At 53.9% G+C, this 17,106-nt stretch overlaps 2 protein-coding genes across 2 annotated transcripts; one reads left to right on the forward strand and one right to left on the reverse strand.

The window, feature by feature from the left end:
* Window positions 1-898: 898 nt before the first annotated feature.
* Window positions 899-5,538, reverse strand: Calr (calreticulin). The gene is made up of 9 exons (XM_090336265.1): window positions 5,376-5,538; window positions 4,864-4,965; window positions 4,476-4,679; window positions 3,880-3,974; window positions 3,569-3,778; window positions 3,373-3,486; window positions 3,085-3,228; window positions 1,770-1,862; window positions 899-1,681 (listed from the first exon to the last, which is right to left on the reverse strand). Exons 1-9 carry the CDS (start codon window positions 5,464-5,466, stop codon window positions 1,481-1,483), a joined length of 1,254 nt encoding a protein of 417 aa, XP_090192391.1. The 5' UTR covers window positions 5,467-5,538; the 3' UTR covers window positions 899-1,480.
* A 5,890-nt stretch (window positions 5,539-11,428) lies between these two features.
* Window positions 11,429-16,906, forward strand: Farsa (phenylalanyl-tRNA synthetase subunit alpha). Its single transcript, XM_090328966.1, has 13 exons — window positions 11,429-11,603; window positions 13,044-13,181; window positions 13,257-13,355; window positions 13,434-13,552; window positions 14,062-14,154; window positions 14,235-14,363; window positions 14,446-14,561; window positions 15,194-15,278; window positions 15,353-15,452; window positions 15,554-15,722; window positions 15,806-15,883; window positions 15,976-16,090; window positions 16,610-16,906. Exons 1-13 carry the CDS (start codon window positions 11,457-11,459, stop codon window positions 16,722-16,724), a joined length of 1,503 nt encoding a protein of 500 aa, XP_090185092.1. The 5' UTR covers window positions 11,429-11,456; the 3' UTR covers window positions 16,725-16,906.
* The last annotated feature ends 200 nt before the right edge of the window (window positions 16,907-17,106 follow it).

Below are 17,106 nucleotides of genomic sequence, written 5' to 3' on the forward strand. Positions count from 1 at the left end.
GAGCCTCATGAACCCCAAAAGTGCCAACCTTCAAGTCCGGGTCTTTCACCTGGATTCCTACTCATTTATAGTACCCATAGTGAGGCCTGGGCACTGTCCTTGAGCTTTTTCACTTGAACCATAGGTCCCAATTCCAATTTTTTTGGTGGTTAATCAGTGCCAAGTCTCTGGACATTTCTGCCCAGACTGGCTCTGAACCAGGTTCCTCAGACCACGGCCCATGCAGTTATAGCCCTAGGCCAGCTGTACTCCAAGCACAAGTCCTTTCACTGAGCCACACCCAAACTCCAGCCCTTGGATCCACCTTTCACATCCCAACTTTGCCCTCAAGACTTTGGGCAAGTGAATGATCATGTCAGCTCTTGATTTATGAAGTGGTGAAGATGCAAACTAACCCACTACTCAGCATCAGTTTCTAAGTTCCCTGTCTGAGTGGTGGTAGAGCCAAAATGCACCAGTCTGGTACAAAGGAGGGAAATTCATACAGGGAGCGAGAGTGGAGGTTCTAGCAGGCATTCTTCCACTGGGTTGGGCTGTCATCTTGGGGAACACGCAGACTTTTTTTCTATCCTTGAGTTTGAACCAAAAGCCTGTGCTTGCTAAGCCAGGTGCTCTTTATTACTGAGCCCTAGCGGAAAGGTTGTAGTTTAGGTGTGAACCACAGCTAGGATGACAGGCTCACATCACCATCCCAGCTTCTTCCACGGGGCGAGGGACTGCTAGATGGTTCCCATGATCCTCCTGATTTCCACCTTCCATATAACTCTAGGATTACAGGCATGGCGCACAGCAACCAGCCTCAGTCATCCCTCTAGCAGCAGAAAAAGTGGGCTGGCCCCTAAAATTGCCACCCTCGGTTGTCTTGTCCATCCTCCTGGCAGAAGGAGACTCAAGGGAGGAAGACACAAAACTTAATTTAATAGAAATTTTGTTTGTAGTTCTTACATTCTCAGTGTGAGCCAAGTTGGAACCTGTTAACCCCACCCAGAAGCGGCCCAGTCCTGGGAGCAGTGGAGGGAAAGGGGGGATGGGAAGAGCCCCATTCCTCCTCAGTGCTGGGGGGGACTAAGATGCCACCCCTTTCTCCTTCTTCCCCCCACCTCTGGGCTCCTGGAAGGAGAGCAGATGGAATCTCCAGCCTGTAACTTCTCCTCCACACTCTGTCCCGAGGGGACCCGAGGGGACAGAAAAGACATGTCAATCAACAGTGACCAGAGTGAGGGATGAGGAGGACTGTAGAATTGAAGACAAAACACCAGTAAAAAAAAAAAAAAAGAAAGAAAGAAAGACAAAAGGGGGGGCCGGAGGGGGGGAGAGAAAAAAACAGGCGGGGAAACAAAACCAAAATCCACCCCAAATCTGAACCCGCCTAGGAAAAAAGGAAGTTCTCGAGTCTCATAGAGACATTTATGTGGCACACCGGCTCTGCGGCAGGAGCGCTCAGGCCTCAGTCCAGCCCTGGAGGCGGGCGGCGTGGCCTCTACAGCTCGTCCTTAGCCTGGCTGGTAGCATCTTCCTCCTCATCCTCTTCCTTGTCCTCCTCTTCCTCTTCATCCTCATCCTTGTCATCTTCATCCTCCTTGTCCTCTGCCTCCTCCTCCTCCTTGCGCTTCTTGTCTTCCTCCTCTTCCTTTAGCCTCTGCTCCTCATCCTGTTTGTCCTTCATCTGCTTTTCTGCTGCCTAGGTACAGATCAAAGACCTTCAGCACCCAGGCCCTCACCTGCCAGCATCCCGCCTGGCCCTGAACCCAAGGGGGAGACAGCCCCACCTTTGTGACGCCCCACGTCTCATTGCCAAACTCTTCTGCGTACGCCTCATCGTTGGTGATAAGGAAGTTGTCAAAGATGGTGCCAGACTTGACCTAGGCAGGGGAGGTGAACAGGTCAGATGATCTGTATCCTTGTGGGTACAGTGGCACACACTTATAAAATCCCAGCTACCCCGGGAGGCTAAAGCAGGAGGAGCCACAGTTTTCGACCAGCTTTCAGCTACATAGAAAGATATTCCCTGCCCCCCTAAGGAAAAACAATGGTGTGAACAGTGCCGATATTGATGTTCAAGAGATAAGAGTAGGGCTACACTGCTAGGGTTCAAACCCCAGCTCTGTCATTTCCTGACCCAACGTCACTTGTTGGCGCCTTAGCTCCTTCCCACCATTGCAGTTTTCCAGGCACCTGCTATTCCTGCTGGAAACTCAGTCCCAACTAAATCTGGCTCCTCTGCAGCCAGATAAACTGATTTCATAAAGCACTTTGAGAACCTCAAAGAGAACAGGACAATGACACAGACAAACTAAGAAAAACTACAGAAAATATGTACCAAACCCAAGGGCTTCGGGAGCAAGGGCACAAAAAGCAGAAGATAATGAGTGACTCATGCCTGTAATCTCAGCCCCTCAGGAAGCTGAGATCTGAAGATCTGTCTGAAGCTAGCCTGAGCAGGAAAGTCTGTGAAACTTATCTCTAATTAATCACAGAAAAAGCTGAAGTGGAGCTGTGGCAAAAAGAACTCACCAATAGCCCCTAGGTCCACAGTTCAAGCACCACGACAGACAGAAAAAAGCTAAGAAACAGTCAAACATACAAAAAAACAAATGTGGGCTGAGTAAGAATGCTTGCCTAACATGCATGAAGACCTGGGGGGGCTCCATTCCTTAGTTACCACATACATAGAAAAAGTAGGAAGTGGTGCTGAGGTTCAAGTGGTAGAGCAGTGGCTTTGAGAAAGCACAAGGACAGTGCTCAGGCCCTGAGTTCAAGCCCCAGGACTGGTAAAATAAAACAAATGTGGGCTGGGAATGTGGCTTCGTGGCAGAATGCTTGCCTAGCATGCATGAGGCCTTGGGTTCAATTTCTCAGTACCATATAAACAGAAAAAGCTAGAGGTGGCTCAAGTGGTAGAGTGCTAGACTAGAGCAGAGAGAGGCTCAGGAACAGTGCCAGGCCCTGAGTTCAAGCCCCTGGACTGGGCAAATAAATAAATAATAAATGTGCCACTTTAAAAACTGCCTAGGTTCAAAGCCCATACTTGCTCTTTCCTCCAGTCTCCCAAGTGACCAGACTGTGGGGGGAAGCTTGTCTCACCTGCCAGAGGTCCAGGCCCAGCACAGCAAAGCTGTCATAAGCATAGATGTTGGCATCAGGAGAGTACTCGGGGTTGTCAATCTCTGGGTGAATCCACGTGCCCTTGTAATCGGGGTTGTCGATCTGCCGTGGCTTCCACTCACCCTACAGAAGAAAACCAGGTAAGCAGAGATGGATACACTCCAGAGCAGAGCCCCAAGCCGCCTCTTGCTTTGTGCAATCCAATCCAGGGCTACGTGTTCTTGAGCAGGTGCTCACCCACTGAGCTGGCCCAGTCCCCACACTCACCTTGTACTCGGGGTTCTGAATGACTGGGGGCTCCCACTCTCCATCCATCTCCTCATCCCAGTCCTCAGGCTTCTTAGCATCAGGATCAGGGATGTGCTCAGGCTTGTCCCAGTCCTAGGGGTACATCAGGAGGTCAGCATGGGCCCAGCTGTCTTCCACTCTGGGTGGCAAAGGAGAAACACCGCCCACCACCAACCTCAGGCTTGGAGTCTGTGGGGTCATCGATCTTGGCCCGCTCATCCCAGTCTTCTGGCTTGGAAGCTTCAGGGTCCTTGATCTTCTTGGGGGGCAGGAAGTCCCAATCATCTTCCAAGGAGCCTGACTCCACCTGGCTGTTGTCGATCTTCACCTCGTAGGTGTTGTCAGGCCGCACAATCAGCGTGTACAGGTGGGTGAACTCATCATCCTGAAGAGGGGGGGAAGGAGGGAGATGAGCCCCGCCCACCTGGCTGGGGGAGGGGGGCCCTCCCATGAATGAGAGCCTTTCACTGCCAGCCCCAGGCACACCTTGCACCGGATGTCCTTGTTGATCAGCACGTTCTTGCCCTTGTAGTTGAAAATGACATGAACCTTCTTGGTGCCAGGACCACAGATGTCGGGGCCTGGGTGCAATGCAAATCAGTTAAGGGTCACAAGCTGCACAGCCCATACAGGGCAGCCCCGCCCCTTTCTGAAAGGAAAACCTGATTTCTTTCTCTTTTTCTACACCTTGAGTCAGGATAGGGTCTTGCTGGACATTCTCCATCCTGCCTCAGCCTCTACACACTCCCCTGTAGTGAGATTATAGCTGTGCACTACCATACTAGGCCAGGAAGACCCAATTCTTAAACTCAGGTCTGTTGAAGGAGAAAAGATGAGGTTGGGATGCTGATTCTGTCCTTAACTGGGCTCTCTGTGCAAGGCCCACAGTGCCAAGAACCTATATCAGCACTCTAAAACTCATCCTCAGTAAATACCCCAGGCCAATGACTATACTACCCAACGCTATGTCACTGAAAGTCATAGTCTGATCTCTTCGGGGTTTTCTAAAACCTCAAGATCATCTTCCTGGGTTACAAGGAATTCTCTCTCTCCACCTTCCAAGCCAAGGAGGGTTAACTCACCGAACATGATGTTGTATTCGGAGTCCCCGTGCATGTCCTTCTGGTCCAAGCCACCGGGAAATAGCTTCACGTAGCCGCCCCCACAGTCAATGTTCTGTTCGTGCTTCACGGTGAACTGGACCACTAGCGTCTGACCCTTGTTGCTGAAAGGCTCGAATCTGGCCGACAGAGCGTAAAAGCGGGCATCCTGGCTGGTCTGCAGCCCTGCGAGTGGGAGAGCACGGGGGTCACCACGGATGCCCTCCCCGGGCCTCCATCCTGGGACACACAGACGACCTCGCCCACATCTTCGTCCCTCCACCAACCCCTCCGCGCTCCGACTGTGCTGACTCTAGCTCTGCGGCCAGGAAGTCCTCCTGCATCCGAGCACCGGATCCCAGACTCTTACCTTTATCTTTCTCCTGATCACCGTAGAACTTGCCGGAACTGAGGACGAATTTGCCAAAATCTGATTTGTGTTTGGATTCGATCCAGCGAGAAGTCCAGTCATCTGAAGGGGGGGAAGGGGGACGGCTCAGAGGGGCGGGCAGGTCAGTGGGGTTGGGTTCCCTCGACTCCACATCCACCTGGAGCTACAAAGCGGCGGCTGGGGTGGGGGGGATGGGTGGGCGGGGCAAGGTGAACCCCCCCCTTCCGTCTCCCCTCAATCTCTCGGCTGACATTTTTGTGAACGGCTTCAGATCCTCACGCGAACCCTAACTCCCCCCGCGGGAGGCCGCTGCGTGTTCCGAGCTCCCCAAGGAGGAGGCACAGGAATCGCCCGCGGCTCGGGTCCCCGAGGGCCACCGTGTTGGCCCTCGGAGCGGTAATTACAGGCGACAGACAAGGCAGATCCGGGCTGGGGGGAGGGGGCGCCGGCCGAGTCGTTGAGATGGCCTCGAGACCAGGAGCTGGCGTTACCTCCGTCCAGAAACTGCTCCTTGAAGTACACGGCGGGCTCGGCGATAGCCAGGCCGAAGAGGCCGAGCAGTAGGGGCACGGGTAGCAGCATGGCGGGCCGAGGGGGCGGCGGCGCGCGGGCCCTTTAAAACGATCCTCCAGCAGCGGCTCTGCAGTACGGACGGACGCCGCCGCCGGCAGCTCCCTTTTATATCCGCCCGCCTCTCAGCCCAACCTGGGCCGGCCTTAGAACCCGCCCCTGCGGCCTTGTCATTGGTGGAGAGCCACAGCCCTCCTTTCCCATTGGACGGCTGGCCGCGCAGCATGTTCGGTTGAGCCTCGGAACGCTGGGATCCCAGATGGCCGATTTCTATTGGTTTCCATACTGGCCAATGAGGGTCGACCACGCGTTGTGGGGGACGCCCTCTGGTGGGGGGGGGGAGGGCGCGAGCCCCCTCGCGGCGAAGTCACGTGACCCTGCCTCGGCCCAACCCCGCCTGCGTCCTCGCGAGTCCGCGAGTCCCCGTCTGGTCGTTTAAAGAACCCGCGCGAGCGGCCGCTGGTGTCAGGCGCAGGGTCGGGGACCCCGCCCCACCCTCCGGCTGCTCTGGGGGGGACGCTCCGCCCGGACGCCATCTCCCCTTCCCTCCCTCTCCCTCCGGGGTTGGGATCCCCCAGTGTCACACCGTCCACGCGAGCCGGACGAGCTGAGGGGCCCGGCCAGACCGCCTGCCGCGCCGCCGTGCGCCCCGGGGCTGCTCCGGGGGCCGGGGAGGGGAGAGGCGACCGGCCCGAGGCCTTCCATTCGAAAGGCCGCTGAGCGCGCCCCTGTCTGAGGCCTGAGGCCCGAGGATCACGGTTCGAAGCCAGCCTGGGCGGAAAGGACAGTGACCTCCAGCTAAACACCATGAAACAAAACAAAACCCAGCAGACGTGGTGCCTGTGACGCAAGTGGTGGAGATGTGACTGCAGGTGTTGTTGGCGCAGGGTTGGGGGGTGGGCAGCCCCCCTCTTAGCTGTGGCCCTCAGCCCAGCTTCCACTGCGACGTGGAAGGGGTCCGACTTCTGTGGTCTCCCACAAACGGCCTGGCTTTTGCAACTAAACGGCCACCACCCGTAGGAGGCCAGGGGCTTATGTCTGGGAATAAGAAGGTTGTCTACAGATGTTCGTGAAGATAAGGCCTGGAGGAAATAGACAGGACTCCTGAAACCCGAGTCTTCATTCGTTAAGACATTCACAACACTCCCTGTCGTCTCCCTTTGCTATAAGGGGGAAAGAAAACTAGGGGTTTTCCAAACAGGAAGTGGAGCCTGGACTTGGGGACACTGGTGTGAACTGGAATGGGGGGAAAGGGATAATGCTTCAAAAGGCTGGAAAAGGTGGGAAATAAAGGATTTGCTCCCCATCCCCCAAAAGCCCATTACCTAATCTTGCTCATCTTGGATCACTCTGAAAGATACCCAAATCCACAGTGACCAGCCTAGGCCTGCTGTCTGTCACACACATGTCAGCTTGAGGTGAATGAACACTGCCTGAGCCCAGGTGCAACAGAGCAGGTTTTCAAAGTACTTTGTTGCTGGGCACTGGTGACTGTTAGGAAAATGGAGAGAACAGAAAATGGAGAGAACCAGATTAGATCATCAACCAGTTAGGACTGTTTATTTCCAGCCAAGGGTACAGACCTTCCTGTGTGTTTAGAGGTTGTGCAAAGGACTGGATTTGGGGTCAGGCTTATATGGAAGTATTAACCATAGCTCATGGTCTCTTGGGCTATGGTCTCATGGGAGCCACCGGAAGTGTCCTGAGCTAGGCCCAAAGTGGAATGCTCCACCTGGGGTAAGGGGACTTTCAGCTAGGCCCAGGTCAGAGTGACATGCCTGCAGGCAAGCATGTCAGCCCCCACCTGGTGGTGTGCTTGACCTTGGGGAGATGAGGTGGGAGTCAGTCCTTCCTCCAGCTACTCAGGAGGCTGAGATCTAGGATCTCATTGCCTAGCTAGTCTCTGAGACTTTTGTCTCCAGTGAATCATCAGAAAACCACACGTGGCACTGTGGCTCAAAGTGGCCAGCTTTGAGCACAAAAGCTTAGGGATGAAGTCCAGGCCCTGACTTCAAGTCCATGGCCAACAAAACAATATAAATAAGTAAGTAAATAAAACTCAGGGACAGACACACATTCGTGTGCATGTGGGTGTGGGCGAGACAAAAACCAGGTATACTGCACACTAAGCCTAAGGCTGCAGAGGCAGGAAAAAGGACAGTTCAAAGTCTGCCTGAACCACACAGACTTAAAAAAACACACACTGTATATTTTATCTTTTTATCTTTTTTGGGGGGGTGGGGTCAGTAGTAGGGCTTAAATATAGGGTCTGAACTACTCTGTTCTGAGTTCTTTTATTACTTTGAGCCACAGAGCCACTTCTGGTTTTCTGGTGGTTCACTGGAGATAGAGTCTCACAGACTTTCCTGCCTGGGCTAACGCTGAAGCCCAGATCCTCAAATCTCAGCCTCCTGAGTAGCTAGGATTATAGGTGTGAGCCACCATGCCTGGATAAAACTACCTATTTTCCTAACATAGTCTATTCCTACATATAATCAATCATTCGTCATTTGAAATATGGCTGGTCTCAATGAGATTTTGCTACAAGTGTAAAACACATTTGATTTTGAAGAATTAATATGAGAGCTGGGAATGTGGCTTAGTGATAGAGTGCTTGCCTAGCATGCATGAAGGCCTAGGTTCGACTCCTTAGTACCACATGCGCAGAAAAGGCCAGAAATGATGCTGTGGCTCAAGTGGTAGAGTGCTAGCCTTGAACAAAATGAAGCTCAGGGACAGTGCCCAGTCCCTGAGATCAAGCCCCAGGACTGGCAAAAAAAATTTTAAAAAAAGAGTAGAAAATATGAGAAAAGAGTAGTAAAGATTCTTTTTTTTTTTTTTTTGCTACTCCTGGGCTTGAACTCAGGGCCTGAACACCGTCCTTGGACTTTCTCAAAGCTACCATTTGAGCCTTAGCACCACTTCCGGCTTTTTCTATGTATGTGGTACCGAGGAATCAAACCCAGGTCTTCCTGCATACTAGGTAAGCACTCTACCACTAGGGGAAAATATTCTATTAGCAATCTTTTTTCCAGATCTCATGCTCTTACTTCTTTACTGCTGCACAGCTGATGCTGTACCACTGAAACCATACCTGCAGTCCAGCATCTTGCTGGTCTATTGGAGATGGAATCTTTCAGGACATTTGCCCTGGTTGGTTTCAAACCACCCTCTTTCAAGTCTTAGCCTGCAGTGTATCTGGGATAACTTGTGTGAACTTACCCTACCGGTGTCTGGCTCCTACTAAATGTTTGCTGCTCATTCTCTTTCATTTGTTGGTCATGGGACTTGAACTCGGGGCCTGGGCACTGTCCCTGAGCTCTTCAGCTCAAGGGTAGAGCTCTACCACTTTGAGCCACAGCTCCACTTGCAGTTTTGTGATGCTTCATTGGAGATAAGAATCGTATGGACTTCTGTGTCCAGGCTGGCTTTGAACTGTGATCCTCAGATCTCAGCCTCCTGAGTCGCTAGGATTATAGGCATGAGCCACTGTGCCTGGCTTGCTGCTCATTCTCTATCATAAATGACAGAACTGAAGACATGCTTGCACACCCAAGGACCAAAAACCTAGATGTGGGAAGATTCCATAGATACCTCAAAATGATGGTGACTTTAGAACCAAATACTCTAAATTTAGGGTTTGAAATGCATCAAATCACCTTTATTATTACAAGGTCAAGATTCCAAATTTGAGATAACCCAAATGTGAGAAATTAATATCTTCTCCTCCCCTTCTCTCCCCCCACTTTCTCTTTTGCCAGTCCTGCATCTTGAACTCCGAGCCTGGGCACTGTTCTTGAGCTTTCTTTTTTTTTTTTTTTTTTGCCAGTCCTGGGCTTGAACTCAGGGCCTGAGCACTATCCTTGGGTTTTCTCAAGGCTAGAGCTCTACCACTTGAGCCTCAGCACCACTTCCAGCTTTTTTCTATGTATGTGGTACCGAGGAATCCAACCCAGGTCTTCATGCATGCTAGGCAAGCACTTTAACCACTAGGCCAAACTCCCGGCCCATGTTCTTGAGCTTTCTTAAAGCTAGTACTCTACCACTTGAACCACAGTACCACTTCTGGCTCTTTCTTTGTGTGTGATATGGAAGAATTGAACCCAGGGCTTTATTCATGCTAGGCAAGCATTCTACCACTAGGCCACACTCTTGGCCTCCCATTATACTTCTATATTACCCTGATAATCCATCTCCTGAGAGCATTAGCAAGGGAATAAGGTCTGGAAAGTCTGTAATATCCTCTGAGCCTGTTTTCACACCTGTGAAATGGTAGTTAAACCAATATCTATACCATACATTTTGAAAATGAAATAACACATTTGAAGCACTCTGTACATGAAAGTGCATCAACTTAAGATTTTTTTTCTTTTTGGACAGGGTGAGGTTTGAACTTAGAGTGTCGGTGTCTTACAAGGCAAGCACTCCATTACCTGAGGTACACCCTTTTGTGTTTTTTTTTTTTTTTGTTTTGTTTTGTTTTGTTTTTTGCCAGTCCTGGGCGTGAGCTCAGGGCCTGAGCACTGTCCTTGGACTTTCTCAAGGCTAGAGCTCTACCACTTGAGCCTCAGCACCACTTCCAGCTTTTTTCTATGTATGTGGTACCGAGGAATCGAACCCGGGTCTTCATGCATGCTAGGCAAGCACTTTAACCACTAGGCCAAATTCCCGGCCCATACCCTTTTGTTTATACTGTATTTTTTGGTGCCTGCCCTTGGGCATGAACTTAGAGCCTGGGTACTCTCCCCGTGCATTTTTTTTTTTTTTTTTTTTTGCCAGCCTTGGGCTTAATCTCAGGGCTTAAGTACTATCCTTGGGTTTTCTCAAGGCTAACGAGCCACAGTACCACTTCCAGCTTTTCTATGTATGTGGTACCCAGGAATCTAACCTGGGTCTTCTTGCATGCTAGGCAAGCACTCTATCACTAGGCCAAACTCCCTACTTTTATCCCTGTGCTTTTTATGCTTAAGGTCAATGTCCTACTACTTGAGACACAACTCCACTTTTGGCTTTTTCTTACTGCTTAAAAGTCCTATGGATTTTCAAGTCTGGGCTGGTTTTGAATCCTGAGCCTCAGATGTCAGCCTGTAATTCTAACTACTCAGGAGGCTGAGAACTGAGGAACAAGGTTCAAAGCCAGCCCAGACACTAAAGTCTGTGAGACCCTTATCTCCAATTAACCTCTAGAAAAGGGGAAATGGGGCTTGACCCAAGGGTAGGGTGGTAACTTGGAGCTGAAAAACTCAGGGTTATAAAAATAAGAAAAAAATCTTGCCAGCTTTGTCCCTGCTAACATGAATCCTAGGGTCTTTGTGCCTCCACCTTTCAAATACGTGGAATTAAAAGGTCTGTGCCAGGCCAGGAGTTTGGCCTAGTGGTAGAATGCTTGCCTAGCATGCATGAATATCTACTGTTCCATTCCTTGGTACCACATACCTAGGGGAAAAAAAACCCAGAAGTGGTGCTGTGGCTCAAGTGGTAGAGCTCTAGCCTTGAGAAAACCCAAGGACAGTGCTCAGGCCCTGAGCTCAAAGGCCTGGGACTGGAAAAAAAAAAAAAGAAAGTTTGTGCCAGACCCCGCTGTCTATTAATTGGTGTCACTAGATTAGTCTCTCTTCCTCATCCTAGAGCTCCTTGGAAAAAAAAAATCTCCAAGTAGGGCACAGGGGAAGGAGGGAGAGTGAAGGGGGGAGTTTAATCAAGATACACTGTATCCAGGGAAGCATGGAAATATCACAATGGCACCTTTTATTTGTTTTGGTTTTACTTTATTTACTTTTGTGTTATTTTATTTTGTGGTTGGCACAATGCTTTCTCTCTGGAACCTTCCATGCCACTGCCCAGGACAGGTGAGAGTCCTAGGTGGGCAGAAATCCACACACACTGGTCAGCCGGCCTCTGCCACACTCAAGATGGCGGCGCTTCCGGTTCCGCCCGCGCAGGCCCCGCCCTCGCAGGCCACGCCCCCGGGCTTGGACCACGCGTGCGCACTGAGAGCAGCCATGGCCGACGGCCCCGTGGCGGAGCTGCTGCTGCAGCGCCTGGAGGCGGCCGATGGCGGCCTGGACAGCGCGGAGCTGGCCACCCAGCTGGGCGTGGAGCACCAGGCGGTGGTGGGCGCCGTGAAGAGCCTGCAGGCTCTGGGCGAGGTGAGCGAGGACCCCGGGCGTCGTGATTGATGGTGGAGGGGGTGGGGGGTCACCTCGCTTTTCCTCCTGCCATCGCTTTGCTTCGGGCCGAGTGGGGGCCACGTGTGTGTAGATCCAGCCCCGCTGGGGACTCTAGGACGAAGGAATCGGGGGGGGGGTACACGAGTGTTCCTCGATCGAGAAACTGGGAGGTGTGATGGGTGACCGCGGTGTGTGGGGCTGGGGCATCATGGTGGACGAGGAAGACAGCATCGATACCCTAAGGGAGGCAGTGATCTAATCAGAGAGGTTCCCCAATGACCAGAGGGGGGTGGGGGGGTGTGGAACCCGGCAGTGATGGCTGACGCAGACTTGGGGTGCAGGGAATACAGCCCCAATGGATAGAACAGTAGAATCGGGTCTGTGCCTGTGCACAGGAAAAACAGAATTTTTAGGGTTTGTTGGGAGCTGGGCGTGAGGGTGGGGGTGACAGGCCTTGTAGGACATTTATCTCCCAGCGGCTCTAGGGAGCTACAGCAGGAATTGGAGCCTGTAACGTGTGTGTGGTTTCTGTATCACCTTTAGGAAGGACTGGGAGAGGCAAGATTAGAGACCAGGAGGTGAGGAACCAAGCTACAGGGCTTGGTGTTGGACCCTGGGGAGGCAGTTGGCCTACCAAGTAGGAGGACGGCCTTGTTATTGTCCCCATTTTGCAGCTATAACAAATGATACTGCACATTGATCAGTAACTGGAACCGTGTCACTAGTAGGGGCTGGTGAAACTTGTGTTTGAAATTCGTGTTCAGATTGTAGAGATCAAAGTGATGGTGGAAGCCAGGTAGGGTTGGGATCCCCACTACTTAGGAAGCTGAGGTCGAATGATCAGAGCCCAAGACAGGCTCGGTAAAAGTACAAGACCCTATCTGCAAAACAGATGAAAATACAAAGGGCTGGGAGTGGAGGGGCGTGGATCAAGTGGCCCAGCTCCTGCCTAGCAAGCATGAAGCCCTGAGTCTAGCCTCAAATATGGCTAAAGAAATTAAAAATAAGAAGTTATTGGGCTGGGAGTTTGGTAGAGTGCTTGCCTAGCATGCACGACAACCCAGGTTCGATTCCTCGGTACCACATACATAGAAAACCAGAAGTGGTGCTGAGGCTCAAGTGGTGGAACTCTAACCTTGAGAAAGTCCAAGGACAGTGCTCAGGCCCTGAGGGCAAGCCCAGGACTGGCCAAAAAAAAAAAAAAAAGAAGTTATGGTGTCAGTGCTTTATGAATGCCAAGTGATAGTATTTGTAAGAGTGAAAGGATTAAATAATAATGGTTTAGTTCCATTTCATGACCCTAGAAGCAGTCGTAGAACAATAACAATGGAATAGCCGTTAGAGTTTCTCAAGTGTTAGCCCGGTGTGGTGATGCATGTCTCAACCCCACTTCCACCTGCTGCTCCCCATCTCCCCCAGGTGATCGAGGCAGAGCTTCGCTCCACCAAGCGCTGGGAGCTGACAGCTGAGGGCGAGGAGGTTGCCAGGGAGGGCAGCCATGAGGCCCGCGTGTTTCACAGCGTCCCGCCAGAGGGCTTGGCACAGAGCGAGCTCATGGTATTTGCCTGGAGGCAGGGGTGAGGGGGTGTGGGAGGGTTTGGGGTACGCACTCACCCCTGCCTCCGTGCCCAGCGGCTGCCCAGCGGGAAGGTGGGCTTTAGCAAGGCCATGTCCAACAAGTGGATCCGCGTGGATAAGAGCACGGCCGAGGGGCCCCGCGTGTTCCGCTCGGTGAGTCTCCCCGCTCCAGGAGGGTGGGGGGGAGGGGGAGGGGAGGGGGTTCGGCAGCCTCACCCCTGCTTCCCGCAGGTGGAGAGCATAGAGGACGAGGTGCAGCAGCGGCTCCAGTGCATCCAGGCAGGACAGGCAGAGAAAGTGGCAGAAAAGGAAAGAAATGAACTGCGGAAGAGGAAGCTGCTGACGGAAGTGTGAGTGGCCGGGGCCCTGGTATGCTGGGGAGGCCACGGCGCCCCCCAGGGCCTCTTTACATGGCATATGTGACCCCAGGGCTTTTGCCCATGCTGCTAAGAACTGTCTTCCCATGGACCTTCCGGGTCTATCCTTTGCCGGGTGCCAGTGGCTCGTAACTGTAGTTCTAGCTACTCAGGAGGCTGAGATCTGAGGATCGAGGTCCAAAGCAAGCCCAGGCAGTAAAGTCTGTGTGAGACTCTTTTATCTCCAGTTCACCACTAGAAAATCAGAAGTGGCGCTGGGGCTCCAGGGGTAGGGAGGTAACCTTGAGTTGAAGAGCTCTGGGACAGCGCCAGGCCCAGAGTCCAAGCCCCATGAACAGCCAAAAGAAAAGGAAGTGGTGATGTGGCTCAAGTGGTAGAGCTGAAGAGCTCAAGGGTGCTGGCACACATTGGATGCCCGTGTGTTTGTTGAGTGACTACATGAATGAACCTGGGCGGGCGGTCCCTTTCTCTTCTGGCCTCAGGACCCTGAAGACGTACTGGGTAAGCAAAGGCAAAGCCTTCAGCACCAGCATCTCCAAGCAGGAGGCGGAGCTGAGCCCAGAGATGATCTCCAGGTAGAAGAGGTGCCAGCCTGGGGGTGGGGGGCTGGGGTTGGGCAGCCTTCACCAGGCTGGGACACCCGATCCCCCCACAGTGGCTCCTGGCGGAACCGGCCCTTCAAGCCTTACAACTTCTCAGCCCGAGGTGTGCCCCCCGACAGCGGCCACCTGCACCCCTTACTCAAGGTCCGCTCCCAGTTCCGGCAAATCTTCCTGGAGATGGGGTGAGCACAGGGCCCGGGGTGGGCATGGCATGGACAAGGAGCCTGGGCACAGGCAAGGGCACAGCAGGCTGGCTTCCCCTAGGTTCACAGAGATGCCAACGGACAACTTCATCGAGAGCTCTTTCTGGAACTTTGACGCGCTCTTCCAGCCCCAGCAGCACCCTGCGAGGGACCAGCACGACACCTTCTTCCTGCGAGGTGAGTCCCTGCAGGGGTGGCTCAGGGGCCTCTTGCTCTCCACTCTCCATTGCCAACATCTGAACAGGCCACGGATACCTGCCCCAGGGCCTTTGTTCCTGCTGGGCCCTCAACCAAGAACCGGTTTGCCCCGGTTCTTAGGGTTGAGTGCAGTGGTTCAGCACACAGTGTGTGCCAGAGGCTGGCTTCTCTCCTCAGCACCCAGCAGGTGAAGGAAACTCACAATTTATTCAGCAGATGGTTTGCCAATCCCCTTCTTTGTGGCTCATCTCTGTTAACAGGAGAGCAGGTGGTAAATCCTGATTTTTATTTAAACAAAGACAGAGGGAGGGAGGAGGCCATATTTGCAGAGTGAGAGCTCTAGATAGGGGCTTGGCCAGTGCCAAGGTCCTGAGGCCAGAAAGAGTCCTGGCTAGAGCTCAATGAGAGCGAGAGAGAGGAGTGAGGGAGGAGACAAAGGCAGGGACAGGGCAGGGGCAGGACTTGAGATGTTTGGGTAAGGTGGGGGCCCGGGAGGGTTCTGGGCTAAGGCTGTCGACGGGGCATGGTTTAAATGCTAGAGCACCGGCCTGGCAAGCGCAAGGCCCTGAGTTTGGGTCTCACGACTGCCGGTTGGTGCTGTGTCTTGCCAGATCCAGCCGAGGCCCTGCAGCTGCCCATGGACTATGTGCAGCGGGTGAAGCGGACCCACTCCCAGGGTGGCTACTGCTCTCAGGGGTGAGGCGGGGCCTGGGGGCGGGGCCAGGGGCGGGACCAGGGCACCGTGCGGACCGCCTTCCTCCGCTCCGCAGTTACAAGTACAGCTGGAAGCTGGATGAGGCCAAGAAGAACGTCCTGCGCACCCACACCACGTCGGCCAGCGCCCGGGCCCTCTACCGCCTGGCCCAGAAGGTACGGAGCGGCCTGGGCAGGGGGTGGCCGGCTCCGGCGGGCCTCTGGACCGTCTGACCCCCACCCGGGCCGACCTGGCCTGGCTGTCGCCTCCCCCCCAGAAGCCCTTCACACCCGTCAAGTACTTCTCCATCGACCGCGTGTTCCGCAACGAGACGCTGGACGCCACGCACCTGGCCGAGTTCCACCAGATCGAGGGCGTGGTGGCCGACCACGGGCTCACCCTGGGCCATCTCATGGGGGTCCTGCGGGAGTTCTTCACCAAGCTGGGTGAGGTGGCTGGGGGTGACTCTGGGGGGGGCGGAGGGGGGCTCTGCCACCATCACCCATCACCCCTCTCCTGTCCTCTGCAGGAATCACGCAGCTCCGCTTCAAGCCGGCCTACAACCCCTACACAGAGCCCAGCATGGAGGTGTTCAGCTACCACCAAGGTCCAGGGCACCCCACGGCTCGGCCTGGATCCCCCCCTTGTGGCTGTCCTTCCTCCACCATGCCAACACCCCATCTTTATTCCTCCCTGCAGGCCTGAAAAAATGGGTGGAAGTCGGGAACTCGGGCCTCTTTCGCCCTGAAATGCTCCTGCCCATGGGGCTTCCGGAGAATGTGTCAGTCATTGCCTGGGGCCTCTCCCTGGAACGGTGAGTGCCCTCCGCTGCCTGCCTTGGGCCGGTCCACTCATTCATTCATTCATTCGGTCCTCTGAGGCCTCCGGTAGGATCTGTCTCTGTGTGTTGACTCTCAGGGCAGCTCCTGTGTCTGCCCCTGTATTTGGGTTCTAAGCAGTTGTGGTTCACACCAGCAAGCCTAGGGAACAAACTCAGCCAACAGTCTAGGCTTGTGTGACCCAGGTTGGCCAGGGCCACGGAGAGGACAAGACCCTGCTCAGCAGATGAGGGAGTCAGGGAGGAACTCAGGGAGGAGGCGTCCCCTGAGCAGACCAGGGATATCCCATACAGCCAGTGTGAAGGCCCTGAGGCTGGGCCTAGTGGGTCTGGAGACCAGCCTGAGAGCATGTGTGTGGGGGTGCAGGGCAAATAGGACAAGGAGGCCATGAAGGTCTGGGCACAGGGAAGACTGGGTTTTTCACAGAAGTTGGCAGCCCCGGGTTCTGAGCCTAGAGTCCCAGCCCTGGAATTAAAACTCGCTTCCCCTTGTAGCCCGACCATGATCAAGTACGGCATCAACAACATCCGGGAGCTTGTGGGCCACAAGGTGAACCTGCAGATGGTGTACGACAGTCCCATGTGCCGCTTGGACACGGAGGCCGCGTGACCTGAGCCCCACGCCCCTCAGCGACCCCGCTGTATTTATGAGGCCTCTGTGAGGCCAGCCCTTCTCTCCCCACTCCAGGGCCAGCTGCTGGCTTCCATCACCGCTGGGCTACCTGTCCGCTGTGAGGCTTGGGCCCTGGCTCTGCTGCACAATAAAGTGGGCAGTGGCCCACATGTGGAGTCTCCCAAGGGTCCAGTGGGGTCCCTCCAGCTTAGCTGGGCTGAATCTGGAAGAAACGGGGGAGGGAGCCCTAGAGAGTGCTGGGGAGCAGGGCGGGACCTGGCCAGAGATGAGCCAGCTCATCTGCAGAAAGAGCAGCGCCATCGTAATAGTTGTACTCACCTGCCAGAGCCAAGCTCTCCAGAACTGTGATAGGATAGCT

The sequence above is a fragment of the Megascapheus bottae genome, chromosome 1, assembly GCF_031878675.1.
Source record: "Megascapheus bottae isolate mThoBot1 chromosome 1, mThoBot2.hap1, whole genome shotgun sequence".
In the NCBI taxonomy this organism is placed as follows: Eukaryota; Metazoa; Chordata; class Mammalia; order Rodentia; family Geomyidae; genus Megascapheus; species Megascapheus bottae.

Coding starts and splice junctions, on each gene's coding strand:
- Farsa (XM_090328966.1), top strand. CDS start 11,457: ATGGCCGACGGCCCCGTGGCGGAGCTGCTGCTGCAGCGCCTGGAGGCG. Junction 13,356..13,433: donor GGCCCCGCGTGTTCCGCTCG/GTGAGTCTCCCC, acceptor TGCTTCCCGCAG/GTGGAGAGCATAGAGGACGA. Junction 14,364..14,445: donor CAAATCTTCCTGGAGATGGG/GTGAGCACAGGG, acceptor GGCTTCCCCTAG/GTTCACAGAGATGCCAACGG.
- Calr (XM_090336265.1), bottom strand. CDS start 5,466: ATGCTGCTACCCGTGCCCCTACTGCTCGGCCTCTTCGGCCTGGCTATC. Junction 3,229..3,372: donor TTCAGAACCCCGAGTACAAG/GTGAGTGTGGGG, acceptor TTTCTTCTGTAG/GGTGAGTGGAAGCCACGGCA. Junction 1,682..1,769: donor AGACGTGGGGCGTCACAAAG/GTGGGGCTGTCT, acceptor ATCTGTACCTAG/GCAGCAGAAAAGCAGATGAA.